The sequence below is a fragment of the Pseudopipra pipra genome, chromosome 1 (genome assembly GCF_036250125.1).
Source record: "Pseudopipra pipra isolate bDixPip1 chromosome 1, bDixPip1.hap1, whole genome shotgun sequence".
Lineage (NCBI taxonomy): Eukaryota > Metazoa > Chordata > Aves > Passeriformes > Pipridae > Pseudopipra > Pseudopipra pipra.
The window spans coordinates 7,898,322-7,913,887 of record NC_087549.1 but is presented as its reverse complement, the minus strand read 5'-3'; the positions used below and the strand labels follow the sequence as shown (position 1 = coordinate 7,913,887).

At 41.2% G+C, this 15,566-nt stretch overlaps 1 protein-coding gene across 1 annotated transcript in view; it reads right to left on the bottom strand.

Moving 5' to 3' along the window:
* The window catches only part of NDRG1 (N-myc downstream regulated 1), a 40,544-nt gene that overhangs the window by 24,383 nt on the left and 595 nt on the right, over positions 1 to 15,566 (bottom strand). The window contains exon 2 of the mRNA XM_064644358.1: positions 2,183 to 2,261. Within this exon, the coding sequence (XP_064500428.1) occupies positions 2,183 to 2,245 (63 nt within the window). The 5' untranslated portion in view covers positions 2,246 to 2,261. The remainder of the gene's footprint in view (positions 1 to 2,182; positions 2,262 to 15,566) is intronic.

Here is a 15,566-nt window from a genome sequence, read left to right as displayed (position 1 = left end):
TACTGACAAACTCTTACTGTCAAGATCCTTGAAAAAAATCTGTCAAGGATCTCTCCCAGAAAAGGACTTCAGCAACATCCTCCCCATCTCTGATAGTATGAGGCTAAAAGCTTCAAAAGAAGAAGTGTCTTATAGTAACCTCCTTTTATTAAAAGACAAGGAAGAAGTCAAATTCCTATTTCCACTGCAGGGCTGAAAACAGAAGGAAGAGCAGCCAAGCAAGCACTTTATGCTGTAAAGTGAGAGAGAGGCCAAAGCTTGAAAAAAAATATGGAGATGAAAAGGAAAGCTTAGAATCATGACAAGGAGGTCACTCAGCTCCAGAAGCCCAGATAAATTAAGGGCAGATATCAGAAGCAATACAGCTGCTGTATTAGGCAATATTGTCTCAGATGGTGGACCTCAAAGCATTGCAGTCCAACCTGTAATTCTGACACAACTTGAGAGAGCCTTTAGGCAATTAGGCACTGTCTTGTTCATACAAACAAGTAGCTAAAGAGCTGATTGAGCTTGTGGAAGTCACTTTACATAGCCTAGCTTTAGGCAATGTGCTTGCCGGGTTTTAATCTTACTATACTGTGGGTCTCACGAGCTTTTAAACATAGCATGTCATCCACCGTTGTTCCAGTGGGACCTAGAGTTGAAAGCAATAAGTATGTGGCATCTGTACCAGCAGCATATGAAATAAGGCTGATCACTGTTCAGGAATGAAAACTCAGCTACAGCAGAAACCCAAGAACAACAAGCCAGGACATGACTTCAGGTTGCATCACCCACTCAAAACCAGCTCCACTGTTAACCTTAGCATGTGCTGAGTGTTTTTCAGGGCAATATTTTCCACTTTCTCAAAATACATTAAGTAATTTCCTTCATCTGTGTGAAGAATGGCCACAGAGGAATCAAATTCTCTGCTAGTTTCCCCATGCAGACAAAATTTAAGCTAACATCATGAACAAAAGCATTTAGGGTTCATTGTCAAGATTCCAACTTTTGACCTATGTGCTACAGAAACCCAGGAAGTTAATCAGTGTCTTAAGATATTTCTGAATTTTAAAGCAAAGCTATTCCAGTATTAACAGGTCTACTGCTTAGTCTCCCCTTTGCTTCGCTACTACTGAACAATATGGGCATTAAAAAAGGATCTTAGTTTCTGAAAAGTTTGAGTCCTGCCTTCACTGGTATTCAAACAAGCTCTGCTTTCATGCAATGTCCTTGGCAAACAAGCTGTGTTTAAAGTTTCTCTAGCCATTTCACTGCAATCATAAGTGGAAATGATTTGCTAAAGTGTTTACACAAAAGAGGTAGAAAATAAAGAAAGCATCAGATAGAGCAATGAATTTTAGTGTAGAAAATCAAAAAGAAACCGCAACACATTTATATATGTCATTGTCAAGAACTAACCTCACTGGGAAAAAGGGAAAAAAAAATATCTTAGTTTATATTCAAGAAAAAAAAGCCAAGACATTGCTTCAGGTATTACAGTGAATTTTTTGCCATGAACATACCAAAGCACAGAGAATTGCTACCATTGAAGAGTCAGACAGCCACCAAATCTAGATGCTGTCAGTAGATTTTTGGGGAAAAAAAAAAAGGTATAAAAAGAAAAGGAAAGTAGTACAAGACTAAAGGGGAAAAAAAAAAGAAAAAAAGCTAGGATGTTTTTATGCTGCAACAGGTTGTGCACACCCAGCTGGCTGCAGACCAGGCAGTTGGTGTGTAACTGCTGTCCCCATCCACTCAGAGAGGATGGGATGGGGCTCAGCCCTACCTCTGGATTCAGATGTTCCCCAAGGAAAAATAAAGGCTCTCTGTTCCTCCCTGACAGGGAGTTGACAGAGTAAAGCCTGTCTTTACATTGAGAAGTCTGTAGGTATAGACAGATGTACATGAGATTGCCCAATTGGCATCATTCACTACAGCTAAAGACAGAGCTGTCATTATTCTGAGAAGAAAAAGTGTCACCACCATACTTAGAGAAGCACAAAACCAAACAGGAAGAAAGAACAAACAATTAAGGCTCAGTTTTGCATTATTTAAAACAACCCCAAACTGCTCTTATTCCATCTCCAGTTTTTCTTGTTTTCTCTATATAATATGTCAGAACTAATTCAAGAGCACATGTGCAGCACCAACAGCAGTCCTAACAAAATAGATAAGCTCTAGAAAGCTTTACAATATTTACCTCCTCCTTCTCCACCAGAGGTTTCACCTCTGCAAGGTGAGCATCCTGGAACTCTGTTGACATGGTCAGTAGCTGATATCTGCAAAGATGAAAAGAGATTTGTTCTCAGCTTGCATCAAAGATTAAATACAGAAACAAGTGGAGATCCTGCTCCACCCAGCCCCCCACAATGACCCACTCAGGTTATAGTTTAAAAGACCTCTGCAAGAACATTATGAATCTCTTGTAAAATGCCTCACTGGTTTATTTATATACACACTTGTGCACAATACAAGATTAAAGAAATTCTTGCAAGAATTCTGCAAGATCAAACAGAAGTTTGGCAGCTTCAAACCAGGGCAGGCACCAGTGGAGAGAGTCATGAAAACTGTCATTCCACAGTTGAAAGGAGGCATAGCCAAATCTGCACAACTACCTTCTGAAACTCTTGAATACTTGCTCCCGAAACCTTTTGGTTTTAGTTTATGCAAGGCTCTCTTTCTATGCTCCACATTTTACTGTAAGAAAAGTGAATTGGACACTCATTAGCACTATTTTACTCTCAGATTAATATGCTCCATTCTTCAGGAGAGATAAAAGTCAGATATTCCTTTAAGTGGACACCAGCAAGATATGTGCAATAATGCAATTTTCAAAACTGTCAAAAGAAGGAACAAGATTGCTGTATCCTGCTCTAGGACAGGATTAGCAATGCAATGTCCAGCTCTCAACTACAGAAAGCTTAGCTAGGAACACAGACACAGCCAAACAGAAGAGGCGACTGCAAAGGCAAACAGAAACATAGGCTGTGCTGCATGTGCAGAGCACCCTCTACACTTGGACTAACAGGCATCTCAGTTCATCAAGCACAACAGTCCAAACTGAGTGTAAAAAAATAATGTGTTTTCATTCTCTTGACAAAGATAAGGTCATAGAATCACAGAATATGCTGAGTTGGAAGGGACCCACAAGGATCATCGAGTCCAGCTCTTGGCCCTGCACAGTGCCAGAGGCACTACAGAGGACTGTTCTTTATGAAGCTCTAATGATGACCTGAAACAGTTCTCAAGAGATACTGGAACTGTTTCAGCAGCAAGATGACAAATACAAAAGTCAAAGTATGTTTATTACATATCCTCTGGCCTGCTGGAGAAATGCATGTCATGTAGGGTTTAGGCATCTTTCTAAATTTCCAATTTTGTCCATCTACATAACTATAAACCAAATGAATAATTTACTTTTCTTAAAAAGTTTAGAAATTAAACATATGAGTAAGTGTACGCAAGGCAAGACAAAAGGCTGAAATGTATTTAGGAATTATTGACTATGTGTAACTGCACACATTTTAATTATTAACAGTTTTCCTGAAGATAAGCATAGAAATACAGAACAAAATTTACATTGATTCTTTAAGCCATGATTTCCCCACCTCCTGACTTAAATCTGATTTAAGCCAATAGACCCTGTCTAAATAAATGACCTGGTGCTCAGGAAGGGCTGTGAAGCCCACAGGAGCATCCAGGTAGCAGCAGCAGCAACATTTTTCACTCTGCCACATGGGTTAACTTGATGCTTTTGTCCCTGGGTAAAGATGCTCTAGTGACTGTTCTCAAGATGGCTGGATGCTGCAGGAAGCTATGAAGGGATGCACTCAGACTAAGAAAGTCAATGCTGAAAAAACATGGGTGTCCATGCATGTAGTTTTGGATTTTAGGAAGCCTTCCTGCTAGCTATGCAAAAGAATTAGATCAGGAAACTTAAGTTTAGAGCAATGTTTTATTAGTATTTTACCCCACCACTTGAGGCATGGGAACAGTACCAAAACTGACCCCATTGCCAGTGCTTTGTTATCCAAATTTAAAACAGGGGAGGGATACATAAATAGTTAAAGACTCAAGTTACTCTGATTCACCCTTTTTCTCCAGCTTTTCCATTAAGTTTTGTCCATTACAAATTTTTATGTTAAAGAACAAGCAAAAAACAAGTTCACAAGATTTCAAGCAACTGCAAGTGACATTTTAGTAAATGTTACATATTTTTGCGATTACAGCCATCAATGTAGTGAGCAATTGTGTACGATAGAGATGTAAGATAAATGCTGCTGCAATATTTGGAAGTCGAAAATATTCATGCACAATTGTACCGAAGCCAAACGGATTTTTAATTTTTATTTTTTTTTATTTTTTTATTTTTACAATTAAGCAAATTCTGTTAAGACAGAAGTAACACCTTGATGTTGCACCTAATTCTGCAATTGGGACTAGAAGTAGAGGACATTTTTCTGAGGTTTGCCCATAGGTGAGGAAAGTAAGAAGTCAGGTCCCCTGCAGTTTTCCAGTAAGAAACAGCTCATGAAACAAAGCTGCAGCGAGTGCTTGTGGAAGAGAGTTGTTTACACAGGGCAGTTTCAGACTTTCAGGGACTCAGAGTACTGACTACAAATGACCAAAAAAAACTGTGCCAGAAAAGCACAAGATGGATGCTTTTTATAGCCTTAAAAAACAATCCTGTTTTTTTAATAGTTCAAAGTTGTTGCTCTATGTTTCCAAAAGAGCCAGCATTAGGAAGTGCTGATCAGCAGATTACACGACTGCCATCAGGTTTGCTGAACAAAAGCCCAATGTTCACCAAGTTTTCACTTTTGGAAAGATACCACATCTTGGTGCCATATAACAATTTTAGATCAGACATTTTCAAGCTCTGGGTTTTCCCTCTGAGCATCAGGGATACCTGAAACATTCCTACCAAGCAACAACCTTGTGATAAGGTGGCACAACAACATGCTATTTGTTCACAAGAGCTGGCAAACAAAGCCCTGCTATTTGACAGTGCTGTAAAAAACATCTTATTTTCCAAGGAGAAAGATGGGGAAGTGGCTTTGTACCACCCTTGTTCAGCACAAATTTTATACTCTCTAAATAGGTGCTTTGTGCTCCCCCCCGTTATGTGACAGGGCAGCTCGAAGCTAATGCAACTGCATAACTCTCCTAAATAGATAACTATACAAGCATCCCTTTATACACATTTCAAAGCACTTTCCTCACAGAAGCCTTTCAAAGACAAAGTTCATTTATATCTGCAAGCAGTAGTGTAAAGTTGCCAACTTGGATAAAAACAACTTTTCACTCTGCTTGGCCAATTCAGCCTGCTGAGAGGTCCCAAATTCTCTTTTCTGGAAGAAGCCACTTCCACCCAGTGGACACTCACCACCCTGCACCAGATACCTGTTGCAATGGCTGCTCAGATATTTAAGTTTTAAAAGAATCATACTTCTAACTAAGAAAAAGTTAAAGGTTTAAGACACCTCTGCAGCTGGCAAAGTGTTTTAAAACTGATGGCATACCTACCTTTGCCAACTAGCAGGAAAGACATCAAACCAGCCTCTAGGAAGCAAGGGGTGTGTGGGGAAGAGTGAAGTCATCTGTGCAATACTGTGTTTACTAATTTAATTCAATTAAACAATTAAATTAGTGTTTACTAATTTAATTGTGTACCCATTCCAACCAAAACCCACTGCTCTAAAACCACTGCAGCGACTGCCATAAACAAGACTAGAATCTCATAAGTCTGTATCAGGAGTCTGATTATTTTGATATTGAAGGTTCAGAATACATCCTCTGTCCCTCCACATCATTGCTGGAGGGTCAGTCATTGCTGGAGCCTTGTTTTGGCAGCAGGAGGTACAGGATTGATGTGCACAACAGATATCAGAGGAGCCAAGAAGCCACCTATCAGACTATCCACCCTCAGGCATAAGCAGTGTTGCAATCAAATACCAAATATTAGGTAATATGCATATATGTGACCAAATTAATTTCAAGCACGGGAGCAAAACAAGTCCAAAGATCCCTCATTTCAAACTTCATATTTCTCAAGACATGTGTAGGGGTTGTCCAAGTTTGGGCCGTGGGGCACGCATCATCAAGGGCTATGGCCTCACGCCCATAAAGGTTTGGGGGCACTGCTGTCAGCACTACAGGATTTACCTCTTCCCTCTTACCTAGCTGTTTTTTATTTATGTGCTATCATATAAAACAAAGAACAGGGAAAGATTCCTGCCCAAGTGTTTCATAAAGGTGGCAATTTCCTCAAAACTGCTTCTTTAAATACTGGCAAAAGGAGATTATTATCCTTTTCAGTACTGATGCATAAAAGGGTAATGTCATCAGAGCAGCCTGATGGCATTTTCATCTCTGCAGGCTGAGCGAGCAGGAGGGACAGCAATCACTTTACATGTGGGATTAAATACTCATGAGCATCTAATGGCAAAGAGGAAAACGGTCGTGGGCACTGAGGGTCACAGCTCTGAGCTCTGGTGTTGCTCTCTTTGGAGAGAGAGGGACCACACAGAACTTGGGCTCCAGAGTCACAGGTGGGAGGTGTTTTCAAGCCCACTGCACCACTCTGCACTTTATTCCTTGAAAGCTACAGGTGTCTTCACACTCTGGCATCAAGGCAGGTTGGAAGGACAGGGGTGACAGAGGTTTTGCACACCTGTAGCAGCTCACAACACAATTAAAGCAAGAATGAAACAAGGATGAAGAGAGCCAAGGTGTCTCCAAAGCACTGCAAATGTTGATTAGCAGATACCTGCATCAGTTCCAGGTCAGAAAAACAACCAAGCAGCTCGGGCCTCTGACCATGAAGCAAGGAAAGTTACTGTGACATTCAAACAGCCTTTGAGGCTTATACACGGCCAATTAGACCTCTTCCAGTCATTAACACTAAATGCTGTAAACTTGTCTGACTGGCCCTAACATAAGAAATGGTTACTGCAAACTAGAGAGCAGCTTGAAACAAAACCTTGTCTTCATTAAGCAGAGACTAAACAGAGACAAATGGACACCAATACAAGACAATTCATAGCACCCATGTATGGTTATGGTCCACAATGCATCTCTCCTTAAGTGTAGTTTACATTTCAGATATTCTACAACAAATTTGACAAATTTAATCTTCCTGTTTGTGAATAATTTGAAAATTATTCCCTTGCAAGCATTCAAAACAATTCATGCATAAGCATCTGCCCACACTCTGCCCTGTTTAAACTAGTCTTTGTTACAGGCGCTGGTATCACGAGGTTCTTTGTGTACAGTTACTGATTTTCTCTGACACTGTTCCACACAATAAATCATGAAAGAGGTTTTATAGCAGTTCCTTCCCTTTAAAAATAAGGCAGATGACTTCTGACAGTTAAGTAGCATCTGACTAAACAGTTTGAGCAGGAAGTGTCGAAAGTTGAAGACACTCGACTACCTGGGACTCTCCGGGTTTCCTTAGCCTCCAGTTACACATTATCTCAATTTGCAACTAAAAGTTAATAAACTGAGAACAAAAGAAAACAAACAAAGTTTGGAAACAGAACCCTTAAATAACCTAAAGTTTCAAATGAGAAAAAGGTCAGGAGCCAAAGCATTAAATCAAATATCAGGTAACAGAAACAGCTACACTGCCTGGTGGTCTCCAGTTCACAGATGTCCTGTGAGCCACCATCACCCAGCCCTCTTCAAGTACAGCACACTGCTGATACTCAATTTCATTATTTTTTTCTAATCAATGTGCTTTTATTTTCTTTCAACCCCCCTTTTGACCTACTCCACCAGAATGCTTTTGTGAAGGCTCTAGTTGAAAACAAAAGCTGGAATCCAAGAAAAAAAACAAAACAAAATATGGGTTATTAGCAGCATAATGTAGCATAACAGTGATTTTTTTCAAAGCCAAAAAAACAAGAAGGCCCTAAAGTTTTAGCCATTTTTAAGTCCAGACTTATGCTATGTGCTAATCAATCTGATTAGGAAACCAAAACATTTCAACCAAGAACTCTAGCCCTGTGCCAAATAACAGCTGGGTGAAGCCACGTGGAGACAGCTGCAGGGACAGAGCCAGCAGCTGTCCCACCAGCAAGGCACAGATGGGGGGCCACAGCATCTCCCCCAGCCCCCTTGCTGCTGGCTGTGGCACACTCCTGCAGTTACAGAGATGAGATCTCCAGGCTTGACTCCAGCCCTTCTCCTCTGGCTGGTTTTCACTCATGCGACTGGTTCCAGTGCCTGATGAACACAGAACTGCTCAGCTGTGATTGCTCTGGGATCAAACACAGCCTTGAAACTGCCAGTTCCTCCAGACCAGGGGCTGGTCACTCTCCACACCCACAAACCGCACTGGCAGCTGCACACTGAGAGTAGCATCAAAACACAGGGAGCTGGAAGCAGCTCTTCTGCTACCCTGCAGATGTTGAGCAAGAAAACTGTTGCAATGCAGCTTGCACAATCCTCCTACTGTGGGATGCAGTGAAGTGTGTTCCTTAGAAAGCTTGAGGTCCTCTCATGCTCCACAGGAGCAGAGAGTGGCTGTGGGAAGGGTTGGTGTGCTAGCCAAAGGACACGCCTGCTGTCCCCATTGCCCCATGATGGACACCCCTGTTGTGTACCCCCTGCCAATATAATGAGCAGCTATTCTCTTCCTAGCTGGCAGGGAAATGGAAAGCCTTGCAAAGTCTTAGGGCTTTTTCCTATTGTAGCAATCCCTAATACTACCTTTGCTATAATATCACAACTCCATGAGGGACAGATTACAAACCCTAGCAAAGTTCTCTGAAATTCAGTTTTCTTTAGCATTTACAACTTGAAAATGCTCCTGGCCACACAACTACTTGTCATAGAGGTACCTCTAATAATGGTAAAGTTCCTTTAAAGAAACTAAAATTGCTTAATGCCAGGCTGGATAGCTCTTTGAGCAATCTGGTCTAATGGAAGGTGTCATTGCCCTTGGCTTGGGGGTTAGATGATCTTTAAGGTCCCTTCCAACCCAAACTACACCAGGATTCTATGAAAAATCATTGTGATTCCCAGGCCTCCCTGGCTATGATGAGTGCCATTAGCCCAAGCTCCCTCCTCAAGCAGCCACCATGCACTGGTGGCAAACTGTCCTTGCAGAGGGCAAAGGCTCAGAAAGGAGGTAGGGAAATCCAGGGCTTTCCTAAGAAATCCTGCATCTGAGCAGCAGCCTAAATCTATTTGCAATCACATTATGCCCACTGGAAAGGGTAACAACATTGTCCTTTAGCTTTAAAGGACTCCAGGCTGCGGGTGGCAGCACTGCAGGGTAGAAAGGGTGAAGAGCAATCAGCTGTTTTCCCAGGCTGCGTTTCCTTACACACCTCTCCAGCCAGCCTGTCTCCTTCCACTGCCCCAGCATCCTCCCAACACCCTCCTCTACATCCGTCCCACTCCTCCTCCAGCTGACTGTGCACAAAGGTCTGAGGCAAAGATTAAAGGCGACGCGCTGGTACAGGACCTGGCACCTGCTGTGCACCTGAGTGCTAGGATGGGCTTTGCAGGCAGATTAAACAACATATACTGCAAAGATGGATTAGGCATTTCATAATGTGGAAGAGACAGCTTCTGTCACAAAGATTGCAGTCTAAACAGACAAGAAACAAGCTATTGTTCCTGCAGCTCACCAGTGCTCCCTGCCCCCTCCTATTCTCAATCTGCCATGCTTTAATAGTTCATAGCTGCTGCCCAGCTGCAGCCGCTCCAACAAGTGGGTGGTTCTGTCAAAGTCAGAGGAAAAACATACCAAGATTATTCCAGAAGGGACAGGCCCACAGTATCCTCAGAGATAAGGAATGCTGTCTGGCTCTCTAGGTTGCACCCTCACAAGTATATAGTGGGTTCTTTTTGTATGTTTTGCATTTTCACATGGCCTTGCAGAGATGAGGACTTAAATTACAAAACATTGAAGCTAACGTTGATGATGTTTCTTAATTTACATTTATTCATGAGGTCATGCAAGATGGGTTACAGCTTCTGCGTATATATAAGACTTGTTCTACTACCTTTTAAAAATGCTTGCTCATTGCTGTTACAAGTTTTCTTTCTAACCCCTGCCACAATGTCTGGGCTGAAGTTTTCCATGATGAGTGTATGAGGGTTTGTTTGTTTGTTGAGGGGAAAAGTATAATTTATAAATATTCTGTTCCTGTGAGCCACCATTCCCTTTTTCTAGATGAATTTTAGCCTTCTAGAGCTTAATCTGGACTCAAACTTTGCACAGATGGTCATTGCATTAAGGACACATCTTTCATTCTTCCCAGGAAAGATCCTTTATAAAATTACCCAAATTTAAGCATTTTCACATGCTGAATTACTTGAGACTAGATTTGTGTAACAGTCTTCCATTGCCTCAGCACCTCAAGACACAATATGATCTCCCGAGGGCTGAGCACACAGCCTGTATCACAACAGGTGGGACTGGTGAGGGAGTACCTAAGTCAGCACCATCCAGTGCCAAAATACTCCTTGCCTCTCAAAATAAGCCCTTTCAAAATCCTTCAAAATGGGCAAAAAACCAATTCACCATCCTTACCCACCTACACTCCAAATTAGTGTCTATTACATCAGGCAGAGAACTTCGTTATCACTTTTCAGACTATGTTTACAGTAGGGGTTGGAGTTCTACATATCCAAGCTTTCATATAAGCTTTTATATACAACTTCATAAAATTCAGTGTTTCATATGGGAAAAAAAGATGTGATGCTCTTAAACTGAGTCATCTGGAAAAGAGAACAGTACTTCGAATTTGTCATAACATAAAGGGTCATCATAAAACTGCAGTGTTTCTGCTTCATAGACTAGTCCCATAAGCCAGTATGTCACAACTTTTAAGATGTATTTGTATCCTTGGACAAATTTAGCAGGGATATGTTACATACAGTTCATGAAAAGTATGTTTAGAGCACTGTAGAACTATGGCAGCAGGAGAATGACATCATTAGTTTGTCAAGGTGCACACAAGCTTCCTGAAGGAAGTAATCGAAAATCCCACAGCAAGAGCAATCCTTCCTTCCTTTAACAGTGCACTTCCCATCTAGATGTCTGTTTACTGTGTACACAAATAAAAGTTCCTTCAAAAGTTGCATCCTACTTTGCTTATTATTTTACATTATGCCTTATGCCTACCAGTAAACACAACACTTTTTTGCTTTCAATACCAGTACCTCCGCTTTCAGGGTCTTCATTGGGCCATTACAGTTTTGGATCTTTATTACTTCTTTTGTTCTTCCTAAAATTCAGAATTTTTTAGAAAGTCAAGTCCTAAGAGCAGTGAAACAGCAAGGACTGACAACCACACAAATAACCAAACCCAATGGAGGGTTGAAAGCACATGGAAAGATTTGTGAGTTAGGTTTTCATGCTGCACTAAGTCCTAAGGTTTTCTCTTTCCATTAATTTCTACATCATCCGTACAGTACTAGCAGGCTAACCTTACACATCCATGGTAGAAAATAAGCTAAAAGAGCCACACTTTTGAAGCTATAGTTAGGTCAGACAGGAAGCAGTCAGTTAAAGGCTTGGAAGAGTAGTGAATACCCAGTTTTAAAAACAGGGCTTGAAGAGGAAGACCTGCATTGACCAACTTCCAGCTACTAAGAGAAAAAACCTTGACAGATGAAAAAGATGTATTAAAATTTTGACAACTAACTGAAAGGAAGTAGCCCCAAACCCAAAAGAAACATAGGAAATGTGATCAGCCACAGAAAATAAGAGCAGCAAAACTGACAGACATCCTGCTTAGTACAAACAGATACAGCTGTGGAAAATTTCATCAGCATAGGCAACCCAGCTGTGCATCAGCAAGCTCACCACAGTGCACCTCTGCATGGAGAACGCCCCTCTAACAAGCTGCTAAGCATTATCCAAAGGCAACACTCATGCCATCTGGGAAACAAAACAGGCCTAAACCTGCAGCAGTCCTTAGCTAAAAGTAAAAACTCATTTCCTTCATTATCCAACATAGGAGCTCATGCATTCAAGTTTGATAATTCAATAATTTCAGGTTTTACTTTTTTCTCTACTCCACACTTGCTGTGCTGGATTAAATACCAGATAATGGTTCACGTGACTGATTCACATGGATGCTCAGTACTGAGTTAAATTTTGTCATAATAACACTTCAATGATACATGAACACATATTCAGGAGAAGCTCTGAATGGTTCCTTACAGCTCCAGCTCCATAGCCAAAGGAAATTAACAGTAGGGATTACCTCCCACTGACTGTCCCACATTGAAGTCACCCAGGGCTCTGGATAGGAAAAAAAAGCTGCCTCCTTTTGAGAGAAACACCAAGTTCAATAGCCATTACATTCACAGCCATTGATTTCCAAAAGGTCTAACCCAGATTTTAGTCATCCATAGCAACACACACCACCAACCCTTAAAATTTCCTTAACTCCTAGTCTTTGAAACAGTTGCAGAATATTTCCCCTGACTTTTCAGCAGCAGCAACTAATTTGCTTGCAACTTTTGGGACAGAGCTTTTGACAGAGGGCAGAAGGGTAGTTGCTACTTCTGGAACTGAGCAACCTGACCTAGTGGCTGGCATCCCTGCCCACGGCAGAGGGGTTAGAACTAGATGATCTTTAAGGTCCCTTCTAACCCAAGCCTTTCTATGATTTTACAATAACCTGCTGACAGCTGGAGACCACTCCCCAGCACTCCAGGGATGTTCTTCACTGAGAAGACTGCAAGGGCATCACCATCATGCATTAGGGTAAACATTCAAATTCCCACCTAAAGCTGAAGCCAGGGACAGTCTACATGCAATATCATTTATTTAGCAAAAAGGTGACAGGACAAAGTAAGCTCTTCTATACTTCTGCCTGAGATTTCCAGGTGCTGTGACTCAACATGAAAGTTAGATGTAAAAAGTCAGCTGGAATTCATACTTCATCTCCAGAACCAGCATTTCATCCTTTTTAATACCAAGAAGTTGCATCTCCTGATTTTTAGAAGGTTTTCCTTTCAGATGATCAAACCAGAGCAAGTAATCTTGCTGCATACTGCTGTGACTGAACCAATTCAGGCTATTGCTTTCCTAGGCAATGCTCTCCCGACAGCAAACAGGCTTTTGCTGCCTTAAGCTTCCAGCTGTACACATGATGTAAACACTGCTGATCCAACACAATTAGAATTTGTGTTATTTTTGAGTTTCACAGTTTCTACTTGTCTTCATTCTGAAGAGCTTCAAGCTGGTTTCATCCCTTCTTTATCTTTTCTTTCACTCTTTGTCTATTTTGAGACAACAAAAGCAGGAAATGTCTCATTACATGTATCATCTATGTTTTGGGCTCTCATGAGGTTGAGTGAAAAAACAGTATTTTCTGTGGGAAGTTAGAAGTTTGCCAAAATCCCTTAAGCTGCTCATGAGAAGATGTATGTTGCACTTCAGTCAAGTAAATTAATCAATTGGGTTTAAAAACCTGAACCAAAGAATTTTTCTCACAGCAGTTCACTGCTAATCCCACCTGAACTACAAGTGAAAATTACTTAATTGCCTTATAACTACTTCTAAGGACCAGGATTCCATGCCAAAATGTTCCAAAAGGTATACTGTAATCTCCCCATGTAACTGTCATAGTGCAAAAAGGAATCTGAAGAGCAGAGTGCCTCCCACAGGAGTAAAGACAATTCCAGAATCCTCCTGGTTTCACTGAGCATTCATACAATTTACTCAGATGACCTGTCACAGTTTTAGTGTTCCTTTTTGTTTTGGCAAAAAATAAAAAAGCCATTGTGCAGGGCCGAAACTGAAAAGCTTAAGAGCTTGTTTTCTGGTGGCGCTGGTTCCCAAACACAGGCAGTGCATGTGGCTGCCCTCTCTCAGCAGCAGGTGACAGTTCTTTGGCTGTTGCCTAATTCCATGGACACCTGATGCCTTGACATCTCTATCTTGCTGTCACCTTGGTGAAGAGGCCAATGAACATAGAAAATAAGTACACAAACCCTTCTTTCTAAGGAAAACAGATGAAAACCAGAGCTAGTCAGAACCTTCTAGACCCTCTGCCCCAGCCTGGTTCAAGGTCAAGGTCAGCCAATTTGTAGAGTGCCCATTTTCAAGGGATGAGTTCATATTTTTACAAGGGCACATAGTGACAGGACAAGGCAGAATGGCTTTAAGCTGAAAGAAGGTCAATTAAAGTTAGATATTAGGAAGAAATTCTTCATTGTGAAGGTGGTGAGGCACTGAAACAGGATGCCCAGAGAAGCTGTGGATATCTCATCCTGGAAGTGTTCAAGGCCAGGCTGGATAGGGCTTTGAGGAACCTGGTCCAATGAAAGATGTCCCTAACTATGGCAAGAGTGTTGGAAATATATAATCTTTAAGGTCCCTTCCAACTCAAACCTTTTTACAAACTCTCAGTTCACTAACTGTAGAAATTCTGGTTAAAAGTTTTCAAGGTTGAAGCCCTGCCCATTCAGCTGTCTGCTGCACAAGGAGCTCAGATGCAGAAGTTGAGGCCTCCAGGTTCCCAAACCATTATACCATGGCATCTGTTCAGTTTATACTGAACAACTAGATATAGAAACCACAGACACCCTAAGGGGTCTCATTACTACACTAAAACCTGTTTTCACTGCACAGTGTTTTCCATGTCAAAACACACAACAGTTCCTCCTGAACACATTTTTGTTTTTTCCAAGAACATAGGACTCATTAATACCCTGGGAACTGCATAAGCCTTTAAGGAACACTATTTTTGCTGCATCTACTTCTGAGTTTTACTATTTCATCCACAGTCATTAAATTCTTGCTGTGCGCAGGGCATCACACAGCACTAGCTGCCTGCTGTTTACTCAAATACTTGTGATAAAAACACAGCCCTTCCACGTCTAACTACATTAGACTCTGGGTAAAAGAGTACAAAATTAAAAAAAAAAAAAAAAACAAAAACAAAAACAAAAAACCACCAAACATGTTTCCAGAGTCAAGTTTGAAGTGCATAGCTTAATGCGCTGGCTGATTTTTTTACGTAAATCATGCCTGTGAGAGCCAAGACTAAAAAGAGCAAGACAGGCTTCTCAGATATTTACCTGAAACAGTTGCCAGCTACTGTTTACAGGTTATTTCCATTGCTTGCTCTCAACAGTGAGTTTTTCAGCAGCTATGTATCTTTGACACACTTGGACACACAGAAAAAAATTTGATAGAAAGCCAGAGGAAGTCAAAACACCATACAGAGAATGTGGGCAGAAAGCTTCAGGTAGTCTGTGAACTCTTCCATGTCACTACAACTGCATTTGCTACATTCAGAATACAGTTCCTATTTAAATAGGAGGAAAAAAAGTCATCAAAATAACACATCTGTTATTTTGTTATCAGTTAGTTTGTTATCAGTTCTCTCTGAAGTCCTGTTCTGGGGATGGGGTGCCAAATCGGTCACTGTGATCTTTATAAAACGCTGGGTTAAACAATGAGTAATGGCAGCTTGTAAGTGTTTCATAGGAAAACCATAGCATGACGAAAAGCATTAGCCAAAACATTCTCCCTAGCAGAAGTGAAATCCCTTATTTCATCAGCCCCAGTGCGTGGCTGTGCCTCCCTGCAAACACTACGCTGA